This window comes from Priapulus caudatus, unplaced genomic scaffold (genome assembly GCF_000485595.1).
Source record: "Priapulus caudatus unplaced genomic scaffold, Priapulus_caudatus-5.0.1 Scaffold9, whole genome shotgun sequence".
Lineage (NCBI taxonomy): Eukaryota > Metazoa > Priapulida > Priapulimorpha > Priapulimorphida > Priapulidae > Priapulus > Priapulus caudatus.
The window spans coordinates 412,987-428,774 of record NW_014577070.1 but is presented as its reverse complement, the minus strand read 5'-3'; the positions used below and the strand labels follow the sequence as shown (position 1 = coordinate 428,774).

Sequence of the window (15,788 nt, the reverse complement as noted above, 5' to 3'; positions counted from 1 at the left end):
CCAGTCCGCGCTGGCGCGATCTATAGCGCGTCGACTGTCAGCGAGCGGCGAGTCAGCAGCAGGCGAGTGAGTCAGCAGCAACCACCAAGCGAGCAGCGAGTCAGCAGCGCCACCAGCGAGCAGCGAGTCAGTCAGCAGCAGCCAGCAGCAAGCCAGCTCGTAACACATACATGTTACATGCTGGCGGAGGTATGCACCTCTCCGTGAGTGCCCTCTGCTTTAGTTGGTATTGTGTTGTCAAGCTGTGCGTATGCTCAGATTGGCACAAGTGCAATGGAATTAATACAAAATGAGAAAAAAAAACAGTAGGAATTAGTAATTAAACACATAAAGCTGTTAGGGCTACTGTGTGGTGATATATTTCGGTGACCACCGGCACAATAAGAACACAATCCGTGTATGCTTTGCTGCAAGATATGAGACTGTTAGTTTGTAAAGTAATATTACATGTAATCATTAAGGTAAACATGACAAGATCTGAACAAATGTGGGAAGAAAAATTGATGGGTTATTCTCACCTTCAATTGGATTCGCATACAACCATCAGTACAGCTGAGGTTCAAATTTTATTTTGCCTACTCTCAAACTCTTCTTCTCCACAATTCCTCATCCTCATATTGAGAATATTTTAAGAAACTGTAAAAACAAAAAGTCATAATTATTAACGTAGGCTCAAATACAATACACCGAAAAATAATGATTACTTTTGCGAACAAGCGTATCGATAAAAACTGTTAACACATTTTTGATGGCTCTAAAAAAATATATAAGCCCCTACCAATTATATTCCAAGTACTATGAAACAGATTACTGATAGAAATGTGAAATGTACCATTACGACCAGCTACAACACACTGAGTTGCATCTCTGTTAGTGCTTATGGTATTGAGGGGACCCTCTTGAGTGAAAACATAGTTCGCCCCATTGACATGATAGATGATTGTTTGTCACCGAACGAACTTTAAAAACCCTGAAAAGAAATAAGGAATAATTGTTGTGTAAATCAGCAAATTGTAAAGTCTACATTCAGGCCGTTAACAATATAATATCGTCAGCAGTGTCACGCATCATACACTTTCTAAGGACCACCCACCACCATTAATGAAGATAAAATGGAATTTTCCACACACACTACCGGCGGTGATACTCCATTAGGAGTGTTCCCATATATTAGTTTGTGGTTTAATGTCATTTAGGTTAAGGTTAGGGTTAGGGCTAGGGTTAGGGTTAGGGTTAGGATTATCAATCATTAATCATTAATGATATCAAAGTTGAGAACACTCATAATGGAGCGTTAAGGGCCGGACACACCAGGCGCGATTGCATCGGGCGATGGCATCGGGGCGATGGCATCGCGATGCATCGGGCGATGGCATCGCCCGTTCTATCGCGCAGTCGTGGACACACCAGGCGATTGCACGGGCGATTGGCATCGCGCCCGATTCTTGCGCCGGCCGCCAGTGCCGGAGAGAGAGAGACGGAGAGATGAGAGACGAGAGAGAGAGAGAGAGAGAGGACGAGAGAGAGAATTCGAGGAGAGAGCGAGACGAGAGAGAGAGGAGATGAAGACCGACGTGGGAGTGCGAGAAAGAGAGAAAGAGAGTGGGGGTAACCAACAAAATGCAGCGCTCCAGAAAGAAAATAAATAAGAAAAAACGGAAACTTTGCCATTGCAATGGCAGTTTATATCACGACTTTTACGACGAACAAGGTAAGCGCAGTAAACGTTGGGAGAACCGTACCCACTGGCGTTAAACCCTGGGTTGGTCGTTCGACGACGCATGGAGTAATTTAATAATTATTGAGATGAATTATCTCCTGCTCCATGAAGTCTGCCATTTTGGTCGAATTACGTCAGATCATTGAACAACTCTGATTGTGCTGATGAATTGTACAATCGGCGCGATGTTATCGCCGGTCGCGGACACACAGGCGATTGCATCAGGCGATGGGCATCGGCCGATTGGCATCGGGCGATAATATCAAACGTTTTGATCTGTGCGATGGATCGGCCGATGGCATCGGGGCGATGAAATCGGCGGCGATTGAGTGGACACACCAGCGCGATTTTCACGGCGAATTGCCTCGCCCGATCCGATGCAATCGCCTGGTGTGTCCGGCCCTGAAGCCCAACTACCAGGAAGGTATCAGTTGTCATTTAACTACTGATATGCTATCTATTGGCAAAGTGTGTGAAATGCGCCTTCCCCCACCCCAAATAGCGCATAGACTGCAAAATCGTGTTAGTGTTGATAATTATAAACAGCCCCTTAATCAATCCACATTATGTTAATTCAAAAATGCTTAAAAAGTATTGTGGAAGTCAATGTTATGACTTGTCGAGTATTTAGCTGCCCCAGCTAAAGAACTTGTTAATTTCAATCTTTGGATGTTGAATATGTATATGACGTCACTATACATCCCATTTTCACCTGCAGCAACAGTACTTACCATTGTTCAACATGCTACAAACCGAACGTATAGGAGTTAGTATTGCTACACAGCAAAACCTGTGAATTAAACCACAGATGTACTAGTAGTCGACGACTTATAGTAGAAGTAGTAGTAGTAGACTGTAGTAGAAGACTAATAGAACCATTGAACCTTGGTACTACTACTTCAATGTAGGTCGCAGCACCAACTAGATATCACACTCATTAGATATTACCCACCAACTTCGTTATAATTCCTGACAGCAGGATAAACTAATCCGGGGTGCTAAACCAGAGAGACATGATACAAGATTGCATGGCACAGCTTTGCTGTTGATCCTAAGCGCTGCGCGCGGATGAGACGCGCAGTTCCGCGGGATATGCGCACGCGACCGCGGGGATGTTCAAGTATGAAGCGCTGTCCGCAGGGGAGACGTGCGCCAAATTCGAGGCCCGGCGCACGTCTCCACAGCGGTCAGCGGATGGTCTGCAGTTTTAGAAGATGACAATGATTATATATGGATGATATTCTAGGAAATGGAGATTATAAAACAGTAACAAAAATCGCTCAGTCATGCTCCAGATTTGCTGAATCAAAAAGATTAGAATTTAATATGAACAAAACAAATACAATGGTATAAAACATCCAAGAGATGGCACTTCCGACAGCGAGTGAAAATGCAGAAAATTTTCTTGTTCGATGCGAAATGCATCGGCCGGGCATTTCAATTTTCATTATTTACGAAAAGCAAACAGCTAGTCTCACGAAACACCTACACGCAGTAACGGGACACGTCGTTGACGCCCCATTCCGTGTCCATCAACGAAGAAGGCGGGGCTTATTGTCATTACGGAGATGCCAAAATGCAACTTAAGGACGTAGCGCAGTGCGCTAAACAGCGTGTTATTTTCGTATTTGTGCCAAACTCTATCGTAGGAAACTGTTCTAGCCTAGCAGAATGCCCTAGTTCCTGAGATCGGCGATTCCATGCTTTAATGGTATTATACCTAAAAGTTATAAGATAGGGGCGCGGCGTAGACTGTGATTGGAAGACACAAAGTGTCAATCCTCGGCGAGCCTCGGCATCATGGCCGCATCACGTCTAGGCTTGGGCCGCCTAAAGCTGGCAATGGCAGTAGCCTAATGCTAATCACTGTCTGTCAGCCCAATATTGCAATAATAGTTAATACTAGTTACTACTTACCTAGGCCTACTACTAGCAAGTTAAAGTTGAGTCTGAGAAATTAAACAGAGATACACGGCACGTGTATAATAAATAATATAATAATAATGGAGTTGGGGTTACACAAATCAATAATTGGTATGTGCAGCCTTTATATTGGATTTAATGATAGATAAGAATTAGATGGATTTATACGGTAGAATGTCCTTGCCCTGTCAGTGTCACAGACGTCACACACAGTGCCACTTTCAGTGGCGCTCATAGGGTCTATGTCCCCCAGGGTACTGCCAGAACATACCCTGGGTACAGTCCGGTATACCGGAATGTACCCTGGTAACTATCTAATATGGTTAGGGTTAGGGTTAGGGTTAGGGTTAGGGAGTAGGCGTAGGCGACTCCCTAGACTCGTTAGTGGAGTAGGCGAGGTACGGTCCGGCATATTAGATAGTACCAGGGTACGTTCTGGTATACCGGACCGTACTCAGGCCCAAGGTACAGTCCCAGGGGGACATAGGGCAGTACCTGGACATATAGGCAGTACCTGGACATATAGGCAGTACCCTGGGGGACATAGACCACAGGCACTTGCGACTGGCTGGTCGGGGTTCAATAAATAGACTCGCAGCTAGGGCCTGCATACCTCCCAAATGGCTATTGTTTGATACAAATCTAGTTAATTTTTTAAATTAAATATTAATTAGGGTTAGGGTTAGGGACCCGGTTAAGGTTAGGCATTAGGCCAGTTAGGGTTAGGGTTAGGGTTAGGGTTAGGGTTAGGGTTAGGGTTAGGGTTAGGGTTAGGGTTAGGGTTAGGGTTGGGGTTAGGGTTAGGGTTTTTGCATCATTCCTTGATATATGGAAATTCTGTGCATCAGTTGATGATACACAGAAATCTGTGCATCACTTCGTGATACCTAAGGTGCCTAAAGTGGATTTGCACCCATAGACCACAGGCACTTGCGACTGGCTGGTCGGGGTTCAATAAATAGACTCGCAGCTAGGGCCTGCATACCTCCCAAATGAAATGGCCATTGGTTGATACAAATAGTTAATTTTTTAATTAAATATTAATTAGGGTTAGGGTTAGGGACCCGGTTAAGGTTAGGCCTTAGGCCAGTTAGGGTTAGGGTTACCGTTAGGGTCACAATGCACCATAAAAGTTTTATTAAAACAGATCGCGCAGCACTTCGGATTAACACCTCCTTTCGGCAACGCTTCTCTAGTATCCCGTCTCATCTGGATCTTGCTGCCAGTGCTTCAGGCACGTGATTTGTATCAAATTGGATTTGGGAGGTATGCAGGCCCTAGCTGCGAGTGATAAATATCAACCCCGTTCTGCGCCTACCGTAGTGTGTATAACTATAACTATATTAAGAGACTAAAGAGTGGTAATTATGGATGTATAAATATATCACTATATCATGACTATGACTCATGAGTGACCAGGCAATAATACTTTTAATTGCAGATTTAGATAGATATAAGATAGATAGACTGAGACACACAGTGTCAGTGTCACACTCAGTGACTCACTCATAGTTACTAGTAGTAGTACTGAAAAGTATTTAAGTAGCATTAGACCACTTCGTTTAGTGTTTGAACGCTTACACGAACACGAACGCTTACACGAATTTTGGTAAATGCATGAAACCTTTGCGAAATGAATGTCAACCCAACTACAACTTACAAGCGAAGGTGTACCACACTGTGGGACTGTGGGTGTACACATGTACGTCGAAGTATGTGTGTAGCGCAGTATCGATGACGTCAAGAAATAGTGCGCACAAATGCGTCGTATGAGGATTATGACTTTCTTCTCATCTATACGACTGTGAATAAAATCAACTGACATCCTGATTTAATTAAAACCTACAGCTCTTACCAACACATTTATCACACGAACAAATACCGGGCAACACATTTTATTCGCCGTTCTAATCTGATATCGCTATTATACAGTGGTATTGAACATTGTTTGAATCCTTCAGTTTTGGAAATCCGCAATGGCGTAACATTTTGTGTGCCGTGAAGTGTTCATGTTGTCGAGTCGATTCTTTGCGTAAAATGAAGGTATATCATCACAGCATCGACTGAGGATTAAAGAACAAAGGATCTTCATCGTGAAGACGTCATTACTCATTGGTAAGAAACTTTATTGTAACCATAAATACCGTTTGAAAATTACACGTATATCAGGCAAGGACTAGTTAATTTCATAGTTGCAGGCTTGCCCGAAACCGCACACACTGTAGTGCAGAGCAAAGGCATGATCCAAACGGTCGGCAGCAATTTCACTAAGATAACATAAACTTATGCCAGCGGTTATTACTTGAGAGATCAGTTAATATTTCAAGGTTACATGGTATACCGTTTTAATTTCATTGTCAGGGGTGGACTTTACTGCAGTTTTGATAAATAAATTCCTTACTAAGTCAGTCAGTAAATGAGTTATTTTAAGCAAGGGGTTAATTAAATTTAGGCACGCAACTGTGCTAGTTCAAGATTGTAAGAAACCGTTCAGTTATGAACTAACTTACCCTACAATAATAAAATAGAGAAACTTGTTAGTGTAATACTAATATTATAACTATAAATATTTTGAATAATCAATGGCCCAATCTGAGTGATGATGAATGAAATGGCAGAATTAAAATCGTGGTATCTCTTCCATACAACCCTTTGCTCAGTGGCAGTGCTATGAAGCATTTAACATCGGGACTGCGAATATGATTGTAAATAAAACACCCGGCAGCTAAATGCTTCGTGAATCCGCAGTTACTACCTTTTTCCTACTTCTTAATATGCCCTCTAGAGGTCATGACATCTGAGGTAGATGTCCAGTAATGAACTTTCACATGTCAAGTTGAATAAAAAAGAAGAAGACAGGAACAAAAGTTGTAGTAGAGTGAAAATTGAGCTCGTAGTGAAAGGTAATAGTTTCGACATTTTACGTGATAACGTGCCGTATGTGTGTAAAACTTAGCTGTGTATTAGCACCCAAGCTTTAATCCAAAGGGATAGCCAATGTAGAATGTGTGATAGCCACCGCACAGCATATATAATGCTATGCTTTATGGTCGAGCCAGTTCTCTGGTTGCTGCCCCTTTGTGCCAAAGATTGTGCAAATGTCAGACACAGCTACAGGTATACCTTTCTGCAGTCACGTAATTCTTTGCGGTTTGTGTATATTACGGCATGCCTGTAACCTTTGGATTGTTGATTAAAAGTACTTGTTTTTACTTGTCTATCTAGACTACACCCGAGTGACCAAGGGGTCTAATTAACAAACGGGAATTTTAACAGTTTAGCACTTTATCTCTACAAGAAAAAACAGCCCTGTACCAACAGTAATGAAATATCTAAGGAGAAAAAATGCGACAGTCTATTATGTAAATTTGGGCTTCTGAGTAGTGTGCACCGTTTAAAAACGACATTATAATGCGATATGGACGATCAAACTGTTCGCGGCCGAAGTTTTACTGCAAAGTTTCCTTCTTTATTTCTCAGGCAACCATGCCAAGAGATCGGGATGGATACTCCCGACACCGTTCGCTCAGTCGCAGTCCCTCCCGGCCGAAGAAGGAGAAGAAGAGCAAGAAGGACCGCGGCGAGAAGCGGCACAAGAAGTCGAAGAAGAGGAAACATTCCAGGGAGTCGACGTCGAAGCCCGTGAAGCCGCTCGTGCAGTACGACGACATTAGCTCGGACTCGTCGATCGGCTACTCCGGCGACAGCCACTCGCAGTCGCCCGTCGTCGGCAGCCGCGTCTCGCGCAAGAAGTCGTCGCGGCGCGCGTCTCGCGCCGTCTCGCCGGCTACGGCGATCCTCGCCTACAAGAAGAAGCAGCTCATCGAGCGCGAGCGAGACTCGCCGGCGCCCGTCTCGCTGCGCGACGCCGAGGAGAGCGCGCCCGTCTACGAGCAGCCGCCCCCGCCGCCACGCAAGCCACCCGCGGAGCCGCCGCGCGCGTATCGGACCGAGGAGAGCCCCGTAAGGGAGTCTCCGTCGCGGCACAAGCGGCAGGAGTCGCCCGGGTTGCACCGGAACCGATTGCGGCGTAATCGGAGTAGGTCGAGGAGTCCCCGTGACAGGTATATGTGTAGAAAGCCGTATGTAGAGAGAGAGAGGTGTAGACAGGTATGTAGATAGCCGTGAATGCGGGTGACGTTGAGTGCATATGAGTGTGTGGGTGAAGCGAATTTTCTTGTAAATGGCTTGAAAGGGGATCCTAATCTCTTGGGAGAATGTCTGAAGAGATTTTGAATCAGCCTGTGTGTAAATAAATTATTTACTTTAATTCCAATATAGTGGAGTTTTTGATCATATATGTAGAATGTCATATATGTTGATGAAGGTAAGTCTGTAATTAAGCTAATTAATGCTTTTATATAAGAATCTTTAAAATGAATTATGGAATAAAATTATTATTTGTATTTAAGAGTTATGCATTTTCCACAAATATTAATTAGCAAATATGGACTGTTGGGAGTTTTGTTGTGGAGAACAGAACAGAAGATTGGTGGCATAATTTTTTACTGTTTTCTCTCCACCTAAAATGTTCTTGTAGATCATTGTATGTAAATTACAACATGTATGCATCACACAAAACGATTGGCAGTCAACATTGTTTTGGGCATTGCATCTTCTGATTGCTCGAGACTAATAAATGTGAAAATATATGATGTGGATTTCCACTTATAAAAATATCAAATAGCTGTACAGCACACTATTTAGTACTCATCCTGGTAACCTGGTATTATAGTAGTTATACTAGTCAAAAACAACAACAACGAAAACAACATGAAATGAAATCAGCAATGAATAAGTAGGATAGATAAAATTCAAACATATATATATATATATATATATATATATATATATAATATATATATACAGGGTTCTCCAAGAGCACTTATAGCCTGGCGGCCCGCCAGGCTATCGTCGAGCCCCGCCATCTTAAAATGCACCCGCCACTCTAAATATCATAGTCGCCATGCTAAATATCATAGCCCCCGGACCCCCCTAGCACGCAAACCGCCTTCGGCGATTTGCAACTAGGACCGTAAAGGCAGCACCCGCCATGCTATAATGGAAAAGCTTGGAGAACCCTGATATATGTATGTGTGTGTGTGTGCGTGTGTGCGTGCGGGCGTGTGTGTGGAGAGAGAGAGATATATAATTTGTGGTGTACAAGGGCAAATGTTTAATGTCCAAAAATATACAGGTATTACATCAAATATAGGTTGTGTTGCTGGTAAATATTGTTTTGTAGTATGTCTTAGGAACCTATATTTTACAAACCTGCAGTGTTGTCAGAAGTGTGCATCACAGGTGCTGATCAAACACCTGGTGTTATGCATGCATTGTACATGTGGCAATGTTATCCAATCTGAATTTTACTGTTTCCAGATCGAGAAGAAAAAGGGAACGGACCCCGAGCCCTGCTTATTCAAGGTCTAGGTCTCGTAGGTCGCGGTCACGGTCACCTTACGACAAGCCCAAAAACAAGATTAAAAACCTCCAGTTTGAGACTAGTTTTGCGGCAGAGTTAAGCAAGCACCGGAAAAGTGAGTTTAAGCTGAATAAGGAACATCCCATCGCAGCAGGGTACCACTTTCAGCCGAAGATAGATAATAACGATCGAAAGTCGGACAGAGGTGCATCTACACAGCACAACAAAACAGATTCCGGACATGGACCGCCAGTGCCCGTAATGATCGAGAGGCAGCAACAGAGCGCCGTTAGGCGCGAAGAAATCCGAAGACCGCCCGTCAAGGAGGAACCCGCGAGAGTTCTCATCGAAGACGTGCGAAACATTTGTCTGCCGCCACCGATCGTGCAGCCTCCCGCTCCGTCTGAGCACAAGCAGCATCGGCCGCTAGCCCTGCCGCTTCCTCCAGGCGTGGACACGAACGACGGGAGTGCACTGGAAGAGGCGGAGTCGAGTCCCTTTAGCAGTAACGAGTATTCTCAGATGCCGAAGCCGAAGAGCAGGCTTCAGGATCTGCCGATGCCGCCGGTCGACAGCGACGCCGAGTCAATATCCTCGGAGCCGGAAGTCGACGAGGAGAAAGATACCGAGAATATGAAAGTCCGGTAAATAACTTGGCAGCGTCGTCGCTGTGTGCGTGTGTGCGTGCATGATGTGTGCGAGTGTGTGGGTTTTTCTTCTCAAATTTAGTGTGCCAAAGTTGTGCCATTTCGTGACTGGTGGTTTTTTTCTGCAGTGCTCGTTTAATGAGAATATGCTTAAAATACTCATACATGATCATTTGTTTTGTTCCTCACCCAACACAGTTACAAGATTATTGGGAAAAGCAATGCTCGCCACGATGTCGTTGCATGGGGTACTCGTTTTGTGGACATGTACGATATTGTCAGTCAGATCGGCGAGGGGACATACGGACAAGTGTACAAGGCACGAGATAAAATTGCAGGTGAGAAACGTACAACAGCTTGTGAATATGTATTTCATGCTAAACTCAAGAGAGTACTATAAAATAAAACGTAATAAATAAATAAATGAGTGAAGATGACACCTGATAGTTCGTGAATTCCTTAGATATACCAAGTGATTTCTTATGTTTATCTACTAGGAGAGATGGTAGCACTTAAAAAGGTTCGACTAGAAAATGAGAAAGAAGGTTTTCCTATTACGGCTGTGAGAGAGATAAAAATTCTACGCCAGCTCAACCATCAAAACATTGTCAACATGAAAGAGATTGTCACGGACAAGCAAGATGCAACTGATTTCAAAAAGGATAAAGGTACTTGCATTGTAATTAACATATATATTTATTAGCACTGCTATCTTGTTAGGTCATTAAGTATACTATAGATAAGTTCTTAGATTAGATGTTCTTTGGTTAAATTTATCTTTATCATTTAAAAGCAGAATGTGTCCATCTATCACACACTGTTGATGAGTGCTAAAATAACTTGCACCTTATGCTGTTTATAAGTATGTAATCTTGTCACCAACTTCTCATTGGGTTGTCCAATTTCACTGCTGCTTACTGATAAAAAAACAATTGAAATTGATATGCATTGATTATCGTAGGAAGTTCACAATTCGAATCACAACCATGAGGCGGGTGTAATAGAGGCTTCCACATCGCATATTTTTGCACACATGCTTAGTTCGTATACTCGGATATAGAACTCATGGGGCACATATCTTTGCTGCTCAAACTAATATTGCTACATGAACACAGTGTTGTGTATAGCCTTGTTGCCAGCTAAAAATATGGGCAGAGTTCTTGGCTTGCTTGTTGTCAGATAAACAACATTCAAAAGTTTGGTTTGAAAGGTGACCAGCAGTGAAACTGGACAAACTAACATGAATTTCATTGTGAGGTTATTTGCTTATAAATGACACAAGGTGTTAGTTTTTAGCTCACCTTGACATCGTCAAGATGAGCTATTGCCATGGGTCAGCGTACGTCTGTCCGTCGGTCCGTCCGTCCGTCCGTCCGTTCGTCTGTCCGTCCGTCCGTCCGTTCGTCTGTCCGTCCGTCCGTTCGTCCGTCTTTCCGTCAACATTTGGCTACGGTCAACGATAACTCAGGAACCGTTTGAACCACATGTTTGAAATTGGGTATCGTTGTTACTGCTATGAGAGAGGTTTGAACGTTCTATTTTGGAGCACGCCAGTCGACGTACTTTCAAGCCACGGCAATTTTTTGGCAAAAATGGAAATTTCCATTAGTCAGTTCAGGTTCAACGGATTTTGCTCATTTTTGGTATGTGAATGAATAAGGTACAGGGGTTTTGATATTTTAAAAAAAATTATGCAAATTAGGTAGGTTTTGGCAATTATATAGCATATTATATAGACACGCAGATAACAGTCTGTGGTGTCACACTCGTCTGGTTCGTTTTACAAGATTTCATTGACAATATCTTTAATGCAAAATTGGTATTTTCCCTCTCCACCCTGCCGATAAAACGTCTATATTAGAGTAAAGTTTTACAAAACATGTCGGAACGCAGCATAACTTATTTATTTCGAACGCCATCGCTAAGAAACATCAAAGCGGGTATAGCGCCATCTACCGTCACAAATTGTGATTCATTTTGGTTTATAAATTATTATTGCGATATATAAATGGCAACCGTATGCTACCGCCTAGAAAAACTCATACGAAGTAAACACTTCCATGCAACCAATTAAACTTTGACAAAAGTTGTGTTATGGGCAGGGAAACACCATTGTCACGTGGTATATAGCAGCTACGTGGAATAAGCGTATCCTCTCAATCTTACATGTTACACATCGGGAGCTCCGCTTTTAGGCAGTGTCTATATCTGAATATTATAAAAACGTTAAATGGCGATCATTTAGGTGTAACGCCATCACTCGCCCACATCTCAAACTTTCACATCTCAAACATTTATTTTCACATAAAAATTTTCACATATAATTATCAAGAGTATATAATGGGAGTTCTCCCATATATACTCTTCGTTTCTATAATGTACGTCGATGGTTGCTCAGTTATCACTCACTCATTTGTGTCATTTTTTTGTGGTGAGCTACAGTGTCATTGACACTTTCATTATAATAATCATCAAAAGTGCAGATTAGATAGACATTTTTTTGTTTTAAAGGTTACACAACTAGGGTTACTACACTCAGCAAATATCTATTATTTAAACAGTCAAACCTGTGTAAGCAGACAGTTCTATAGAATGGATGCTTATCTATGATGACTTCTATACAACAAACACTTGTTTGTAATGGGGTCTTTTGGGTTTCTCTTGAGTATTCCTTGTATACTGGTTTGGCTATATATTGTTATTGTTATTGGCACAAACAATTTAGTCAAAACTTTGAGATTACACATCTAGGAATACTTGCAGCACTAATGACAACACATATCGATTGCATTCATTCATGTGCTATAGCTTCTAAATCATTGTCATTGCCACCATCATTCTCCATTGTATTTATTTTATCATGTTTATCTGTACCTGTGGCTGACCATAGCTATTGGTGATAGTGTATTAGTGTAACAACAACAACAACAACAACAACAACAACAAAAGTCTCACAATGGGTATTATTTTGTTTACATACCACAGATGGTTGAAGTAACACGATTTTTTGGTATTGTTTCACATAATCTGATGCATACCTGCATTTGTTCAATGATTTGTCTTGTATATTAGGATATAATTGCTATCAATTATATACAATGAACACAGTTTGCACAATTCCAAGTATTCTCAGCATGTGTGTCTTTAATATTTTGTCAGACATTTAATAAAGGAATAACCCGTAAAATGGTTTCTGTTGCATATCTCCACTTGCCTATATATGTATACACGCTGTGTGCTTCTGAATACGAGTCAAGCCTTTTTTCCAAGTGGAATAGGTTGCTAACAGGTTGTGTTATTTCATTTTATGTTCTGATATGCTGATTATCCATTGTGGTCATTAGGTAATTATATAGTCCTAGCTAGATGGCTACAAATATAAAGTTGTTATGGGAAAATATAGTGTGGATGTTCTTAATATGGGATCGGTTGTACTACACGTAAAGTGCATTATAGATTACGTGAACGTTTTCAAACTTGTGATATTTTTTTACTATGAAAAGTACAAACCTGTGGACCAAACTTGAACATGCATTTTAACAGAATGCTACATATTCATGCATTCCTGGAATATTACATTAAAAATGTATTGAGTTGTTTTATAGCGAGTGTATGGTGGCATGGACTGCCTTTGTAATAAAGTGTTGTATATTAGAGCAAGTTAATCAATCTTTCAACAATAGCATGGCGTAGAGTTGTGCATAGAGTTAGAAGTGGTTACAACTTGGTGGATGTTTTGATGAAGTACATATATGCTGCGCAAAAATACGTGATGATACACTAAACAATAGATTACATATATTTTTAATCACCCAGTTATTTGAGAGAGCGTGCAATATTCAAACAAAATGACATTTTAATGTATTTCTTCAAGATACTAATATATTAATTATTGCTGCTACTATTGGTTGTTAGTAGGTGTCATCCATATTCATATCAGTTTTTGAGATTCTGCCCATTTTTGTTCGTTTTGGTATAATTTACCGGATCACATCAAACATCAAGTAGAATCTTTATTTGTAGATAGCCAATATTATATTGACAATGTGTGATTGATGACCAGTGTTAATGCTTCATGGGCATTTATGTCTAATGTTTGATGTTATAGCAACTGTCTCTCTTTGGTCTGCTAGGTGCATTCTATCTAGTGTTTGAATACATGGATCATGACCTGATGGGCCTCTTAGAGTCTGGCCTCGTGCATTTCAACGAGTCCCACATCTCGTCCTTCATGAAGCAGTTGTTACTCGGCCTCAACTACTGCCACGAGAAGAACTTTCTGCACAGAGACATTAAGTGTTCCAACATTCTCATGAACAACAAGTATGGCATTCTCATCTGTTTTTTCTATGGGGTATAGCAGCAGCTCGTATATATATAACCTGTATATAATTATATATAATATGTATGAGCATGTAAATTTTTATTAGTTAGATCAGTGGTTCTCAATATTGGTGGTGCTGCCCCTGGGGGCTGTGGCATTACCTGAGGGGTGTAAGATGATAGAGCTAGTAGGTGTACATAGGGTAAGCTAGATAGCACTGGGGATGAGTTTAGGAAGCCAAGGGGTGGTAGCCCAAAAAAAAACTTTGGAACCACTGCGATAGATGCATGGCCTACGTGTGGGAAATGTCATTTTGTTTTAACCGCGTGCCGTGTCGTCTGTCAGTAGTTGTTTGCGATGCAGATTTGCATACGCTCATTCTTCTAGGGGCCAGATAAAGCTCGCCGACTTTGGTCTGGCGCGGCTGTATGACGCAGAGGAGAGTCGGCCGTACACAAACAAGGTGATCACGCTGTGGTATCGCCCTCCCGAACTGCTCTTGGGGGAGGAACGGTACACGTCCGCCATCGATGTCTGGAGCTGTGGGTAGGTGGCAGACACTAGCTTAAGCGTAGTGTGTAGCGGTATTTATATTCGACCGGCATATCTGTCTGAGCGAGGTAACCATGCCCACCCTCCCTTATGTGTTGTTGCTTGGTGGGTCAAGCTACACCTGTTATTTGTACATGTTTTTCACGAATGCATGCCAAATTGTTGACTTTTTGGTAGCTCGAAACCAAGTCGAATTTTAAGAACACCTTTACTAGACTTATGATTGGGTAGAACTGCCTGTTAATTACTCAAGGTGGATGGCTCAGTTCGGATCATTTACTTTAAACTTGACATTTATAGTAAGCATGCTGAGACATCTTTAAAGGCATAATAGGCCCATTGATTATGCAAAGTTGACAAATGCTACAGTAACTGGCACCTTATGTAGTTAATAAGTACATTACCTTATAGCCAAACGCGTATTAGTTTGTCCAATATCACTGCTAATTACTAAGCAATGTCTAATTGAAATCCGTAAATCTGGTAATCTGGCGCCAACGCTAAATTGGTTGCCAAGCAAAATAGCCTCGAATTCGGTTAGGTGATGTCACATGTTGCTACGGGTGTTGAGCAGAGAATTGTTTGTCCCAGGATGCTTATAACGACTAATGAGCTAGTAGAATGTATCTCTGGGTGTATTCTCGGTATTGAGGCACAAGTAAATAACCGTGGGTGCTAATGAACGGGTGGGCCACATGTCTTTAATTTCGGACAGGTGTATTCGTTTGACCAATATACGTAAATACGCGTAGTGTCGTCTGCTTTCCATGTTTAGTCTGTGGCCATGGTTAGTCCGCGATCCCCCCATAGACTAGTGTTGGCCCCCAACACAGCCTACTTCATTATCATGAGTGTCCGTGATTGTATGTGGATTCCACGTTCATTACAATCAGAGCTACTGTTACGTATACACTTACGGTACTGTACTATCGCTAGCATTGCGTACTGCTGAGCATGCGTGCGAAAATGTCCGGTGCACTATAAATCTGTATCACACCCGTTTCGCCGGATGCGGTTTCAAAACTGTAAACAAGTCGGTCAACTGATTTCTTGGACTGCGGATTTCAATTAGACATTTCTTAGTAACCAGCAGTGATATTGGACAAATTAATACGCGTTTGGCTATAAGGTAATGTAACTACACAAGGTGCCAGTTACTGTAGCATTCTTCAACTTTGCGTAATCAATGGACCTATT

At 42.0% G+C, this 15,788-nt stretch overlaps 2 protein-coding genes across 3 annotated transcripts in view; one reads left to right on the top strand and one right to left on the bottom strand.

Moving 5' to 3' along the window:
• The window catches only part of LOC106806555 (WD repeat-containing protein 24-like), a 27,225-nt gene extending 21,840 nt beyond the window's left edge, over window positions 1–5,385 (bottom strand). The window contains exon 1 of the mRNA XM_014808543.1: window positions 5,304–5,385. The gene's annotated coding sequence lies outside the window, so the exon portion shown is untranslated. The remainder of the gene's footprint in view (window positions 1–5,303) is intronic.
• Window positions 5,386–8,746: 3,361 nt separating this feature from the next.
• LOC106806658 (cyclin-dependent kinase 13-like) overlaps window positions 8,747–15,788 on the top strand; it is a 33,376-nt gene continuing 26,334 nt past the window's right edge. For both annotated transcript variants that reach the window (XM_014808678.1, XM_014808671.1), the window contains exons 1-5: window positions 8,747–9,712; window positions 9,914–10,053; window positions 10,213–10,383; window positions 13,849–14,038; window positions 14,427–14,585. In XM_014808678.1, coding sequence (XP_014664164.1) covers window positions 8,994–9,712; window positions 9,914–10,053; window positions 10,213–10,383; window positions 13,849–14,038; window positions 14,427–14,585 — 1,379 coding nt within the window. In that variant the 5' untranslated portion in view covers window positions 8,747–8,993. The remainder of the gene's footprint in view (window positions 9,713–9,913; window positions 10,054–10,212; window positions 10,384–13,848; window positions 14,039–14,426; window positions 14,586–15,788) is intronic.